Source organism: Stomoxys calcitrans, chromosome 1 (assembly GCF_963082655.1).
Source record: "Stomoxys calcitrans chromosome 1, idStoCalc2.1, whole genome shotgun sequence".
In the NCBI taxonomy this organism is placed as follows: domain Eukaryota; kingdom Metazoa; phylum Arthropoda; class Insecta; order Diptera; family Muscidae; genus Stomoxys; species Stomoxys calcitrans.
Window position 1 is genome coordinate 182,934,130 of NC_081552.1, and position 16,317 is coordinate 182,950,446.

Here is a 16,317-nt window from a genome sequence, read left to right on the forward strand (position 1 = left end):
AAATTAAACAATTCATAACTCCTTAACAGTACACGATGGCATGGTACTTTATGCATAAGTTTTTTAGATCTTGTCAAGCTCTTTCTCTAGAGTCCTAAATCATGTAAATCGGTTGAGTAGATCAAAAGTTATGGCCCCCAGAAGCTTGGAGAAGTCAAAAGTGGTCAACTTTCACACCCTGTAGCTCACCCTGTATTAAAGATATGGACCAACAACAGCACTTTTCTGAAAGCCTATGTCCTCCTCTACAAATGTCTAGAACATTTTGTATGGCTAAAATCAACAGATAAAAAGTTGTAGACTTATTTCCAATTTTTTTGCCATTTGGCCCACTGTGCAACGCCAATATTTCACATTTTCTTGTTGTTGTTGTTCTTATTGTTGTAATTAACAAACTGTTAATTACATTTGCTGGTGTTTTAGGTTGAAAAATATTTTTTTTGGATATTTTTGTTTTGTTTATTGGGTTTTGCTTACTATATGGAAAATTTTTCAAATCAAAATACAAATTGCATTACATCAGATGTGTCAATTTGAGAAAGAAAAAAATCTCTAGTTTATTTTTTCTAAATTTAAATTTACTATCGCCAATAATGATGAGCGGTGATGACAACAGTAAAGTGCTCTCATACTGCTATTTAATTTTTTTTCTGTATAATTCATTCTCCTTGTCGACAAAACACTGTGCGCTTTTTTTATAGGTCTAAAACATGCAGTGAATCGTTTATCATCTTGACTATTGCTTTTATAGCGAATAGATTATTTTTTTTTGTTTGTCATAAGAATATCTTTCGATTGCTTCGAATATGTCGAAATCATTGTCAAATAATTTTTCCCATTGAAGAGTGAAGAGCCATAAAATATAATGCAATAATCCCCATGGTATTTCAAGCGATAGAGAAACGTATTCATACAACTGTAGCACAATGGGATGTAATTGCAAAAAGGATAAAATATAAAAAAATCAAATCATCTATTGAAATCATTTTTTTAGAAAGTAAATCTGTGAAACTTCGTAAAGAATTTTTAAAAACACGAACTCATGGACATTGGTCGTAATTTAAGTGAATTTTTGTCTGTTTGCCCGTATATTTGATACGTCGATCTTTCTATGGATGCTAAGGAAACGTCGATTTGAAACTACAACTCCACCATGGATCGAATTTGTCGAGTTCCTTTCCCGGTATCTCTTTTTAGGCCAACAAAGGATACAAGAAAATAATTGCTATTCTATTGGAGCTGTATCAAGTTATTCGGACCATAATCGAATTGAACGTTGGAGACCATAGTAGAAGTCATTGTGTAAAACTGCAGCTAATTGCAAATAAGAATTGCATCCTTTAGGGGCTCAAGAAGTAAAATAGGGTGATTGGTTTATATGGGAGCTGTATCAGGCTATAGATTGAATCAGATTATGTTTGAAACGTATGATAAGAGTAATGGGTGAAACCGATAAATTTCAGCCAAATCGGAAAATAATTGCGTCCTCCTAAAGGCTCAAGAAGTCAAGATCCTAGATCGGTTTATATAGCAGCTATAGCACCTATATCAGCTTATCAACCGATTTGAACCATACTTTGCACAGTAGTTGGAAGCCATAACAAAACACGTCGTGCTAAATTTCAGCCAAATCAGATAGTAATTGGGTTCTCTAGTGGCTCAAGAAGTAAAGATCCATGATGGGTTTATATGGCAGCTATATATCTAGAGGCTCAAGAAGTCAAGACCATAGATCGGTTTGTATGATAGCTATATCAGGTTATGAACCGAATTCAAACATACTTATTACAGTTGTTGGAAACCATAACAAAAAACCTCATGCAAAATTTCAGCCAAACCGGATAAGAATTGCACCCTCTAGAAGTCAAGACCCAAGATCGGGTTATATGGCAGCTATATCAAAACATGGACCAACATGGCCCATTTACAATCCCAACCGACCAACACTAATAAGAAATATTTGTGCGGCTTGCTTTACTCCTTCGAAAATTAGCGTACTTTCGACAGACGGATGGACGGACAGACAGAAGGATATGGCTAGATCGGCTTAAAATCTCATGACGATCGAGAATATATATACTTTATGGGACCTTAGACGAATATTTCGAGGTGGTACAAAGAGACAGACGACATTAGTATACCCCCATTCTATGGTTGGAGTATAAAAAATTAAATTGGACTTCAAATGAACGGCCTTTGACTGTAAAGTACAAATCTGAGGTTGATGATGTTGCGTCGCAAAAAAAACTCCATTGGGCTATGTAGACTAACCAGGTAGATATAAGCCTTAAATAAAAAGTACTTGAGAGTAAATATGGGGGATTATCATAAAAAGGGCACGAAAGGAGCAAGACGCACCAACTATAACGCTGTATGGTTCTTGTTGTTGTTTTAGCAGTTTGTTGTGTTCCATCTTTCGTCTGCTTAATTCTGTTGAGTGTCTAGATCCAGAAACACTGCGATTAAGATGGGGTGCGTCCAGAGTGATCTGGGTCTGAGTCGAGTGGGTCTGGCTAGGCAGTTAAACAGATGATGTGTGTGGTGAGGTCCCTGGTCACAATCGGGACATACATCTTGCACGTCGGCATCAACCCTTGCTCTGTAGGTGTTGAGGCGACTGCATCTGCCTGATCGTAATTGCGTCAGAACTACTCTGGTTTGCCGGGAGAGGGCAATTTCTTCAGGTGCAATGGGAGGCGGTCGTTGAATGTTGTCTAGAACCGTAGACCTACCTTAAAGCTTCATGTAGATCTACCTTAAGGCTTCTGGGGGGTGGATATCTATTCACAAGATGATGATTTGGATGGTCTCTGCAATAACATCCCAAAAGGTATTGCTTAGACAGTATGTAGTAATGTCTTCGCACTGGTAGGATCTTTGTCTCCTGATGGAGATGGTCCAGATGAGAACTAAGAAGACGGTCCGTCGCAGTTCGAAGGGCGGCATTCTGACAGATGTGAATATTATTGCAGGCGCTGCATAACTTACCACAGGCCGACCAATTGTTTTTTACGTGATCAACAAGGATTCTTTGTCAGCACCCCAAGTGCTGCCAGCAAGTGACTTGAGGACCTAGTTTCTGCTTTTGACTTTATCGCAAATTGCTAAGGCATGTGGGAAGAATGTGTAAGAGCTGTCAAATGTAACGCCAAGAATTTTGGGACACATGATGGTCGGAATCATTTCTCCATCGACCATCACAGTCAGTTCAGTATTCACCTCACAGGTATTTGTAATGACCAATGTGGCTGGTGATTTGGTGGCAGATGTCTTCAGATCTCTTGCAGCGAAATATGAGTCAAGTTCGTTGAGTGGACGTTCATCCTATTGCATATGGCTCGAGGGCCTGATACGATCTGTATGCTGTCTGGGGATGGGTGGATGGGTGGAAGGTAGGATATGTAGAGGCTAGGAGATATCACCCCGCCTGCGGGAACTCCCTTTTTCATTCTTCGGTGTTTCGATTTCTTATCCCTAAATTCCACAAATGACTGGCGACTTACAAATAGTTCTTGACCTGAAACGCTGCAGGCCGTTTCAGGAGGGACGTATTGGCGATATCCTCAAAAAGTTTGGCATGGCTGACCGTGTTGAATGCCTTCGATAGGTCCAGTGACACGAGGAACGTCTTATTACATGGCCTGGGCTGATTAAAGCCACGGCAAATGTGTGCGGTGTTGGCATGTAAAGCAGTTGTTGTGCTACGCAGTCATCGAAATATATGCTGATGCTCGGCGAATGGAAATTCTCCTACGAGGCTTGGGAGAAGTAATACCTCAAGCGTCTTGGCTACTGGCGAGAGAAGGGAGATTGGTCTGTACGAATCCCCCAAACTCGGGTCCTTACTAGGCTTCAGTGGAGTGATCACTCTGCTCATCGTCTACACATCGGAACTATAAGAATGTTCAAAGACAGGTTGAGGGCAGTAGTAAGGTACTCAACTCCAGGTAGATCCAGATTCCTTAGCATCAGTGTAGAGATTCCAAGTGGAGTGCCAAACGCCTAAGATGATTTGGCGCCACGGATGCCATTCGTAATTTCGCCCACGGTATATTATGATGGCTGTCCATAGGCTCGGAGACCACCGATACGACGGATGGCTCTCCTAGCCCTGTCACTCACGGGATGCACTATATATTGACGGTTGAACAACCTGGCGCATCTCTTCGGATCAGTCACGGTTATGTCGCCAAAAGTGACTGAGGTTCTGTCATCCCGTCTACCGGGGTTCGATAGGGACTTAACAGTGGACGTTCCAGCCACATATTTCGCTTATGTTCAATGACTACGCTGTTAATTTCCAGATTAAGCTCGCTGATTCTGGGATTAGTGCAACGAATCCCATTATAGTCGTTTGCGAGTACCGCTGCCTGCGCCAGGAAATTGGGCCGCACTAATTTGATGTCTCGGAATCTCCTCTCCGCAACTAGCACATCAGAGGGGGGTGGCAGTTCACTGAAGCGGCGATTGATATGCTCTCCGAAGCCAGCCCAATCGGCCTTCTTCTGATTGATAAACGTCCGGCGCTCAGAGGTTATGATGTCGGGTGGTCGGTCGATGGTGAGAATTATGGGGAGGTAGTCTGACCCCAAAGAGATGACGGTTGCCAGGATATGTCACTCAGGAGATCAGTGGATGCAATGAAAATGCCTGGCGAGCTGCTGCTCCTCCTCGTAATCCTAGTGGGGGCATCCGCATTCACCGTGCTAAACGTGAAGCCTCCAATGTGCTCTGCCAAGGCTATGCCCGCTGGTCGTTACCTAGGGGAGAATGCCATGAAATGTGATGCGCATTAAAGTCTTCGAAAACCAGACGATTATGGCCAGATAGTAGCCCACTTATGTCGGGCTTGTAAGCTTGGCCATTAACTGGGTCATCAACCGGTGGTATGTACACATTGTATAGCTCTATTTCGGCAGTACCGGACCTGACTGCTATCTCAATGCACTCCATGTGGGGATCACTAGCGCCAGGCGCAGCGAGATGGGTCTATACTGCACGGAATGGTGTATCACGAAGGCCAATCCCCCACCTCCATCCCTTGAGCGATCCTCACGTATCACATGGTATGACTACAGCGCAAGCTGCAGGTGTTGGTCAGCTTTGTCTCCTGGATCGCTGCAGCATGTTCTTCCGACTCATAAAATCCACTATCTATTCGATCTTACCTCGTAGACCGTTGCAATTCAATTGCAAGAAAGCTACACTTCTCGGCACTGGCCAGACAATAATGGGGCTGGAATGCTGCTGTATATTGCCGCACGGGAGTGGTCGGGGGGGTCACATAGTCCGATGACGAGGGCGCAGAAGCCGACGACCACGAGGCTTGTGACCCACTGCTGTCTATGATCGCACGGCACCTTGCAACATATTCAGTATGACTATACTCCCGTAGTAATGTAAGGCCAGAGCAGGATCGGAAATGTTTCCAATCCATGCAACGGTTACACCTCACCGACACCTACCGATGATAGAGGTGGTTCAGGCAAACCGAACAGAACCAGGGTCCGGGAATTTTTCTATCCCGGCACGGATTAGAAGCATGCGTAGAAGGCACTCCGGGATGTGCCTCTCCCATGACGAAAAAAGGACGAACACGTACACTGAAGCGGCAGCCCTTGCCGATGATGATTTCATCGGGTCAATCCGGTGCATACAACCGGCCGCCATGGATTGGTATACAAATGAGGTATATTTGATTGTGGAATACGAACCTGAAATTATTTTTTGTGGCCAAGTGGGTCTGCTAAACACCAAAGATACAAATCATACATGTGACTCTATTGAACGAACTTTGGATTTAGAAATATTATTAGAACCCGCACAGTGGGATAGGATGAAAACAAAAAAAATTTACAAAAAATGCAAAGATTTGTCTTTGAAATTTTGAATGGTTAGAGTTGAGGTATTAAAGAGATTATTTGCATTCAATTTTCAAATTTCAAGGCTCTAGGAGTTTAAAGGGCCTCTTGGCAGGCCCTTGAATTTGGTCACCTCAGCATTTCGAAAATTTGTTTGGGCTACCAACTCTTTATTTGTGCTTTCGTTTTTTTATTTTTTTGCTGGATAGTGCTCAAAAGTCCCTAAAAATAATCCGCTCGAGATCTACCATATCTTTACTGGTTTCGGGGATTTTCGACACTTAAGTTGTGTTTGGTATTTTGGTTGTTGTACGATTTTGTTGTAATAAATAATTCATTTCACACAAAGGAAATTTTTTACAAGTGAACTTCTGTTGTGAAAAACGGTTTCTGCAATAAATTCTTGCAAGAATTTATGACAAATTTAAAGCTATTTTACCCTGACAATGCCATTCATTCTTCATATACAAAATTTTTGTATCTAAGGCGATACTTTAAAAATGTTCACTTTCCGAATTAACCATCTGCATTCGACCGAGCTGCTCAATATACTGGCTGATCTTTGGTCAGTAAAAAAATGGAAACAATTGTTGTGTATGAGTCTTTTCGTGTCTATACCAGTGGCGAGCACGCAATTGCATTCATGTGCAAGCCCATGGACTTGCTTGGAATTATTCAATGTATACGTTCACAGTAATGTGCAATAGTGTGAGTAGTTTTGCCCATCACTGGTCTAAACGCTCAAAACCTCACCTTATCCTTCTAGTAGGAGAGGCACAAGGGAATAATTATTGGTACGGTTAACAGATAAACGTTTACGGCTATCGAACTTCTTTTGTCATTAAAAAGGTTTTGAAACAAAATGGAGCTGTTAGAAGGTTTACAATAAACAAAGTTAGTTACGTCCAATAATGCAACGTTAATGATTAACGTTTGATATGTTGATGCGTTGTAATAAAAGTAATTTGTTTGTCGTAAAAATGTCCCAAACGTTTTCTTTTCTTGCGTGCACCGAAAAGGGTGTACAAATCCGATTATTCGGTTAAAAGTTACGAAGTTTGGAAATCAAAAAATCTCAAACAAGTTTTGGATGGAGTCGAATCATACCTAGCACAGTTGTTGGAGGTAATAACAAAATGCTACTTGCTACATTTGAACCAAATCGAATGATAATTGGGCCCACTAGAGGCTCAGGAAGTCAATTCTGAAGATCGGTTTATTTGGCAACTATATGGGGCTATAAAACGATTTAGATCGTATTTGGTACAGTTGTTGAAGGTCAAAATAAAACATCCTGTAAAATTTAAGCCATATCGGATAAGAAGTGCGCCCCTTAGAGGCTCAAGAAGATCAGTTTACATGACAGCTATATAGTAGATTATGGATATGGGTGGATGGATTTGGATTTCTAGACAGACGGATGGACATCACGAAATCGACTTAGAGTGTCAAGACGATCAAGTATTTATATACTTTGTTGGGCCTTAGATCAACAGTTCTATGTGTTACAAACGGAATGACGAAATTGTACACCCCCATTCTATGGCGTAGGGTATAAAAAGCATATGAAATGAAAACATCCCCTGGGACATATATAAAGTTTGCCTACTTGTCAACATGTCCGCCATGAAACTTCTTTACCTTGGCCCCCCATGTATTCCATTTTATGGCTACCTATGTATTTATGTACTGTTTTGACTGCCACAACATCATTTGCCCCTTGTTTATTTTTCATTGCCGATAGTTGGCGCAACAACAGTAGCATTATAACACTTGTGTGCAACGCAAGCTAGTTTCGGTCCAGAGGACCGATCGCCGCGGAAACGGGGTGGCCGTTGGTTATTTAAAGTTGCCAATAACTCGTCTTTTCATATCAAGCTTCATAGGAACTCAGTATTTATGCAAGATACGATGCAGCCCGCCCTCTCACTGAGACTCTTCTCTCGATACCGCTCCCCCTCTCGATGGAGCTTTCCACTATCCGCAACTTTTGGACTTGCCCGCAGCTAAGCTTCTCATGCAAGCGATCAGTACCACACAGATCGGACCTCAAACTTCCAGCCTGTACGGTGTTCACAGTTATCTCGTGCCGGGTCCATTCCTTGCTCTCTATCCATTGCTGTTGGATGTTGTTGTTTGTTATTTGACATCCGTTCTTCATTGTCATTTTTCTTTGAAACTCAACCACAACAACAGCATCACTTCAATGCTGTTTTATGTCACACAGCATGCGTGATATGTAGAATGTTATGCTATTATCATTTATGTTTGCCTGTTACTTCCGGTCAGGTGTTTTTTGATTATTTTAGGTATTTAGACTGGCTGCACTCAAGCAATTTCTTGTCATTTTTTTCCAAAAATTTAAATATTCTCTTTAATTTTATTTTATTATACCCTCCACCATATGATGGGAAATATTGATGTGAGGCCCAACGAAGTATATACCTTTTGATCGATTTGACATTCTGAATCGATTTTGCCATGGTCGCCCGTCTGTCGAAAGCACGAAAACTTTCCAAGGAGTAAAGCCAAGCGCTTGAAAATTTGCACAAGTACTTCCTATTAGTGCAGGTCGGTTGGAATTGTAATGGACCATAATAGCTCATGTTTCGATGTGTCTTCCATATAAACTTATCTCGGATCTTGACTTCACATCCGATTTGGCTGAAAAATTTCACGGTGACTTTTTCTATAACCTCCAACAGGTGTACCAAGCATGGCCCGAATAGGTCTAAACCCTGATATAGCTCCCCTTTAAACCAATCTCCCCAATATACTTCTTGAGCCTCTAGAGGGGGCAATTGTCAATTGAAATACCCGATTTTCGACGATTCTCCTCTGTTTTTTGTTCCACATCTACCCAATGTGCACTATACGATATGAAGAACAACAGTACTCTGAAAGGCGTCACTAAATCGAACGCATTCTTTGTGTGTGTTAACATAAATTTAATTTCAAATTGATTTGTGACAGATTTAATCGCTGTAAACAAATATTGAGATAGTACTGTTGACATTTGTTATTGTTTTTTTTTTTGTTGTTCACTTGAAAATGGGTTATATGTATTTAACATGAGTTCTGTTTTTTTTTCCATGAAAATCCAATATAATTAAATGGGTCGATTTATTTGTTCGAATTATATAGGCGTCATCTCGTCTATTTTATTAATTTAAAAGTTTTTAAATATAATTCACTTTTTATACCCTACACCACCACTGTGGTACAGGGTATTATAGGTTAGGTTAGGTTGAAAAAATGGGGCAGATATTAATCCGCTCCATGCTACTATGGACATACATCTAAGCCAGTAATCGACTTCTAAAAAGAAAATTTGAAGTTAGGAATTCCGTGCTACTTACAAAATCCTTAGTTGTTTTCAATGCCACTCCCCTGTGTTGGTTCATGTCTGATATTGTGTCTCCGCCTAAGTACCGGTATCTGTTGGAGGAAATGCTCCAACGTCTCATCATCTTCGCCGCATGCCCTACACATGCTATCACTTGCCGTACCGATTTTACATAAGTGAGCTCGTAGTCCTATGTATCCCGTTATGTTACCAATAACAATACTGACCTCCTTCTTGCTTCCTTTCAGAAATAGTCATTTCACGATCTGGATCCCTCCATAGGATTTTCGCCGTCCTACCGACCGTTTCGCTGTTCTACAATGTTGCAGGCGCATTTGTCGCCCACTCCCTTAACTCTCTTCGTCGACCCGAAAGGCTTTGGGGTAACCAAGTTTATTGACGGCAGTCCTCTGGCCTTCACCGCCAAATCGTCTGTCCTTTTATTTCCCCTTACTCCGTTATGGCCCTGCACCCAAACGATGCAGATTTTGCCATCCTCAGAGAAGGCGTTAATCTCCTTACACTGCAAGACTGTTCGTGACCTTACCGTCCTGGTTGTTATTGCCCTTATGGCAATTTTAATGTCGGTAAAGAGGTTCATACTCGACGTCCTCGCGTTAGCACCACACCACTTCACGCCACCACTTCCTTGATCGCCCGGATCTCCGCCTGCAGGACCGTATTACGGTCAGGCAATCTAAAACAGATCTCACTCCCTGGGTTCTCAATATAAACTCCCAGGCCCACTCTGTCCTCTATCTTTGATCCATCCGTGTAACATGATCTTCCAGATGGCAATGCTAGGGTTCCGTCAATCCAAGACTTTGCCGATGGCAGCAGTGCCTCGCACTCGACTTCAAGGTTCATCACAGGTATCCGATCGAAAAACCTCTTTCCTTCTTTCCAGGTTTCCTATTGTCGCCTCAATTATACCGCGATGGAATGAGCTGCTCCCATCCTCAATCCATTCTCCCATCTCCTTAAGTCTCATACCGTCTTTCTCGTGAACAGGCATATTTCAGTCTTCCTTGGGTTAACAATGGGTCTAGCCCAGTCATATGCCATATGCAAGACCCTTTCGGCCCTTCTGCATAGCTCGTTCGGATCCTTACCCCTTAGAAGTATTATAACATTGTCTGCGTAGCAGTCGGGTTCAAATCCCTCCTCAGTCAGCGTCCGTAATAGGTCATTTATGGTGGTCACCCATAGGTGTGGCGATAAAATGCCCCCTGTGGCGTGCCCTGTGCCACTTTCTCCTTTATATTTATGCCATGGAACAAACAATTTATCCACCTGTTCCTTAGCATATGGTTTATCCAGTCTCTAAGGACCGGGTCCACCCGGTACTGTTCTAAGGATTGGATCAGTGTATTATAACATTGTGTATTTGTTTGCATGGCTTAGAAGAAGAAGAGCTTAACCCATTAATAAATGTACCGATCGGCTTAGAATCACTTCCTGATTCGATTTAGCTATATCCGTCTGTTTGCCTGTCTGCCCATGTATGCTTGCGATCAAGGCACATTGTTGTCCGATTGTCATACAATTTGGCACAAGTCACTTTAATGGTAAAATGAATAACGCTATTGGTTTTGTTTGATACAGTGGGGGCCGTGGCGCAGAGGTTAGCATATCTGCCTATGGACTGCATTCATTGTTCCTTGATGGAATGTTAATGGGAAATTTAGTAGTAGTTTTGTTTGACGTCCAATATGTGTGCGAAATTTTATCAAAATCGGTCAATGGTTTAGATATAGCCCTCATGTATAACTTGCATCCCATATGGCCTTTTAAGGCTGCAGTAGCCACAATTTTGGTTCAATCTCTACAAAAATTTCCATAAGATGTTTTACTTGACGCCCCAGTACGTGTGCAGTATTGTCGAAAGACTTCAGATTTTGTTCAGAGTTGTCTGACATTTAGTTCGCTGGGATATAAAAACTTCTCCCCAAAGGGGTGTCGCACTGCGGCACGCTGTTCGGACTTGGCTATAAAAGGGAGGCCGCTTATCATTGAACTTAAACTTGAATCGAACAGCACTCATTGATATGTGAGAAGTTTGCCCCTGTTTCTTAATGGAATGTTCATGGGCGAATTTGCATTTACATGGACTCGGTGGTGTAGGATATCAAATAGTCGGATGCGCCCAACTTCTGCCTTTCCTTACTGGCTTATACCAACCACTATAGGATGAGGATATACTTTTTGCTTTACTTTAATTGGCTATGACAGAATATTTGTTCCACGTAGAATAGAGTTCCAAGCGCCTCGATCTTCTGCACTCATTCTAAAATATCTGACACCAAGTTTCGAAGTGTCTCCCACCACTTGATCTTTCCATCGGGCTTTTGGTTTGCGTGTACCCCGGTTTGCGTGTACCACCGTGTTTGCCTTCAAAAGACTGCTTTGCTGGAGCTTCTTCATCCATTCTGACAACATCACCTAGCCTACGCAGCCGTTGTATTTTGATGCGTGTAACTATGCTATCGTCGTCATACAGCTCGTGATTCATACGTTGCCTATAATCTCCATTAACGCAAACTGGTCCATATATTCTACGAAGAAGCTTTCTCTCAAATACTCCAAACACTGCCTCATCTGCTTTCACAAGTACCCATGCTTCAGAACCATATTACAGCACGGGTAGTATCAGTGTCTTGTAAGGTGTATAATCTTCGTCTGTCGAGAGGTGGCCTTGTTTCTAAACTGCTTACTTAGTCCAAAGTAGCATCTGTTTGCCAGTATTATTCTTCGCTTAATCTCAAAACCGATGTCATTCGTATCGGTTACGGCGGTGCTGACGTAGTTAAAGTTACTGATTGTCTCAAAGTTGTGGTTCCCAACTTTCTCCATTTTCTTTATCTGCTCGGTTGTACACGTCATTTTGGGAGTTGAAACCATCCATTTCGTTTTATCTCCATTTACTGCCAGACCCATTTTCACTGACTCTCTTTCGATTCTTTCAAAGGCAGCAGGATATACTAGTTTCGTTATTCCGCTTGTAACATCTCAAAATATTGGGATCCCGGATCGCCAAGAGTTTGTGAAGAAATTCCAATTTGACGTGTTGGGAATGTTTTGACAAACAACATCCATGCGAAATATTGTCAATATCCGTCCACAATCTGGACCATAGGATGGGCGTATACCAGTTTCGTCATTCCGTTTATAACACATCGTAATATTGATCTGAGATCCGACAAAGTAAAGGGTAATTTTTTAAGAGCTATAAGAAAGTTTTTCAAAAGAAAAAATAAATTCAGAAAAATGTATAAAATCTTTTTTTGAATCCATAGTACGGTCCATATAATTTAATGTTTGAAGATTGTTTCATGCAAATGTTGATCGTGACTGCGCCTCAAATGGTCCATACGCTTAGTCCATTTGTGGCCTAGTCTTTCCAACATTTCGGCCGGTATCTCACGAATAAATGCTTCAATGTTTTCTTCCGATGCGTCAATTGAAGCGAGCTTGTCTGTATAGACAAGGGCTTTAACATAGCCCCACAAAAAATAGTCTAAGTGCGTTAAATCGCACGATCTAGGCAGCCAATTGACCGTTCCCGAACGTGTAATAAAATGTTCACCGAAATCGCCTCTCAATAAGTCCATTGTTACGCTTACTGTGTGACATGTGGTCTTGTTGAAACCACATGTCAAGTCAGGCTCTTGCATTTTGAGCAAAAAAGTTGGATATCATCTCACGATAGCGCTAACCCTTCACAGATACGTTTCGATTCGCATTATCTTTGAAGAAGTACGGTCCAATGATGCCACCAGCCCATAAACCGCACCAAACTGTGACTTTGTCTGGATGCATTGGTAGCTCTTGCAATGCTTCTGGTTGATATTCACTCCAAAATCGACAATTCTGCTTATTTACGTAACCATTGAGACAAAAATTAGCTTCGGAGTGGAATTGAAGAAGAAGCCCACGATCAGCTTCCTTAACAGAGCACGCATTTTGATTATAAAATTCAATAATTTGCAAGCGTTGTTCGTTTGTAAGACGATTCATGGTTAAATTATAGACCATACTGATGATGGTTGACAGTGGAAAAAAACACGCAACGTGCGTCAGCTGTTTAAACCAGTGTTGCCAAAAAACAATAGTTAAAAATCATCCTTTATATCTATTCTTGGTTGTCTTCACATTCGATTTAGCCATCTCCGTCCGTCTGTCGAAAGCAAACTTACTTTGGAAATAATGAAGCTAGGCGCTTGAAATTTTGCACAAATATTTCCTATTAGTGTAGGTCAGTTGGGATAGGAAATGGGCCATATAGGTCCAAGTTTTGATACACCTATCTTGGATCTTGACTTTTTGAGCCTTTAGACTGCCTAATTGTTATTCGATTTAGCTTAAGTTTTATATGAGGTGTTTCGTTTTGACTTCTAACAACTGTGCTAAGCATGTTCCAAATCGGTGCATAACCTGATATAGCTGCCAAATAAACCGATCTTGGATCTCGACTTCTTGAGCGTCTAGACGACTCAATTCTTATCTGATTCGGCTGAAATTTTGCAAGTAGTGGTTTATTTTGACTTTCAACAACTATGCCAAGTATGGCCCAAATCAGTTTATAACCTTATATAGCTCCATATAAACCGATCTCCCAAGTATTCTTCTTAAGCCTCTAGTGGTGCAATTCTTATCCGATTTGGCTAAAATTTTGAACAATGACTTCGTCTGTAAGTGCCAAATCTGGTCTGAATCAATATATATCCTGAAATAGCTGCCACATAAACCGATCTCCCGATTTTACTTCTTTCGCCCCTATAGGAGGCAATTCTTGTACGATTTGGCTGAAATTTTAAACAATGGCTTCCAACGTTCAATCCACGTATGATCCGATTCGGTCCGTATCCTGATAATACTCCAATACGTGACGTGTTTATCCCCTATCTTTTGTTTGCCTGTAAAGAGATGCCGGGCAATGAACTTGACAAAAGCGATCCATAGTGAAGAGTAAATATGATTCGATCAATTTGTATTTTGTTGCAGTTGGGACTCTGTATAAGGTCCGTTTGTCTATTTACTTTAGGTTAGGTTAGGTTAAAAAGAGGGTGCAGATAATCCTCCCCATGCCACTATGGACATACATCTAAGCCAGTAATCGACTTGTTGTGCGCTTTTAAAAACTAAAAATAAACTCGAAAAAGAAAATTTGAAGTTAGGAATTCCGTGCTTCTTACAAAAATCCTTAATTGTTTTCCATACCACTCCTCTAAGTTGGTTCATGTCTGGTATAGTGTCCCCACCAAGTGCCGGTATCTGTTAGCCGCGAAATCCGGGCGACGACGTAGGAAATGCTGCAACGTCTCATCATCTTCCCCACATGCCTTACACATGTTATCACTTGCCGCACCGATTTTGCATAAGTGAGGTCGTAGTCCTTTGAGTCCCGTTATGATACCAAAAGCTATACGCTACAGTCCATGTACTTAATTCAATTAACTTTTAGTGCTTTGGAGCGTATGAGTGTTTATAAAACTATATCATATTAATCATACGCAGGGTAGGTCAGACTTAAAACCCATTCTTAGCATTTGAAACAAATCAAATCTACCTTAGGTTGGTATTTTTTTAAGTTTGACCAAAAAATTCCTGCAAATTCTTTCTATTAGGTGCTCTTCCTTATGCCTTATAAGCTCTAAGCGTATTCAAGGTGAAATTATTGTTAACTAAAACCAAATCAAAACAAGAAAACATAGAAACAACAACATCTTTGAAATTTATCTATTATATATAGAAAAGAAAAAAAAAGGAAAAACAAAAAAAAAACAGTTCCCAACCATAAAGCACAACAATTAGCGACAACAATAAAAACGGCGATAAAAGCCAACACAACAGCAAAATCGCCAACGAAAACGAACCAAAATCCTCATCGTCATCATCAACATCAACTTCGATAATTAATTGTCAAACGTGTGAATATTTTACAAATTTATGCGAATATTTAATGTTATGGAATTTCCAATGGACACAAAAGAAAATAAAAGGTGCGTTTTTATTTGCTATTTTCTATGAATGTCTAAGTGTGCATTTGTGTGTGTGTGTTCTTTTGTGTGATAACTGTCATCACCACAGAAAACAAAGGGAAAATGTTGCTTAAATTTAAGCGCCACTGTATCACCACATTGCGCCACAACCCACCACTAGCAGCACCTGCAACCAAAGAACCATTCACTCATTCATTGATTTGATGATGATGATAATGAACTTGAACTTTATTTTTGTTTTGGCAATTTCTTTAAACATTTCATTACTATATCCATAAAAAGTCAATTGGTCGTGTCATAAAATCGCCGCACTTTCATCAGTTTATTCATAAATACATATCATATTTGATGTTGTTTGTCATTGTGTGTATACATGCTTCTACTTTATATTGTTATAAAGGTTTTTTTTTAATAAAAGATGCCATCTGGCTTCTGTACTAACTAACAATAGCAAAGGATTTGCGCAATAGCAAAATATAATATTCATTCAAGAAGATTCCTGTAACATTTTGATTTTACAGAAAATTTCATGGAAATTTTGTTTTTAGAGAAAATCAAATGGCAATTTTGTCTTTAGAGGAAATTTCATGGAAATTTTGTCTTTAGAGAAAATTTCATGAAAATTTTGTCTTTAGAGAAAATTTCATGGAAATTTTGCCTTTAGAGAAAAATTCATAGTAGTTTTGTCTTTAAAGAAATTTCATTGAAATTTTGTCTTTAAAGAAATTTCATGAAAATTTTGTCTTTAGAAAATATTTAATGAACATTTTTTGTCTGTAAAGAAAATTTTGTCTGTAGTGAAAATTTCATGAAAATTTTGTATTTAGAGAAAATATCCGGGAAATATTGTCTTTAGAAAAAATTTCATGGAAATTTTGTCTTTAGAGAAAATTTGAGGGAAATTTTGTCTTTAGAGAAAATTTCATGGCAATTTTGTCTTTAGAAAAAATCTCATTCTATACCTTTCTAACCAAATTTCTTAATCTAAGCATTTGCGTCACTTGATATTCCCCGAGTGGGAAAATATTCCTAACATTCCCCCAAGGACATGAATTCTTAAAAAGGATCTTTTTTATAGAAATTCCACTTACTATTACTGACAGTTACA

At 40.3% G+C, this 16,317-nt stretch overlaps 1 protein-coding gene across 5 annotated transcripts in view; it reads left to right on the forward strand.

The window, feature by feature from the left end:
- Positions 1–16,317, forward strand: part of LOC106084960 (protein furry) — a 470,149-nt gene that overhangs the window by 57,315 nt on the left and 396,517 nt on the right. For 2 of the 5 annotated variants that reach the window (XM_059360195.1, XM_059360194.1), the window contains exon 2: positions 14,960–15,209. The exons of the other annotated variants lie outside the window; for them this stretch is intronic. In XM_059360195.1, the coding sequence (XP_059216178.1) occupies positions 15,170–15,209 (40 nt within the window). In that variant the 5' untranslated portion in view covers positions 14,960–15,169. The remainder of the gene's footprint in view (positions 1–14,959; positions 15,210–16,317) is intronic. 5 annotated transcript variants of the gene reach the window in all.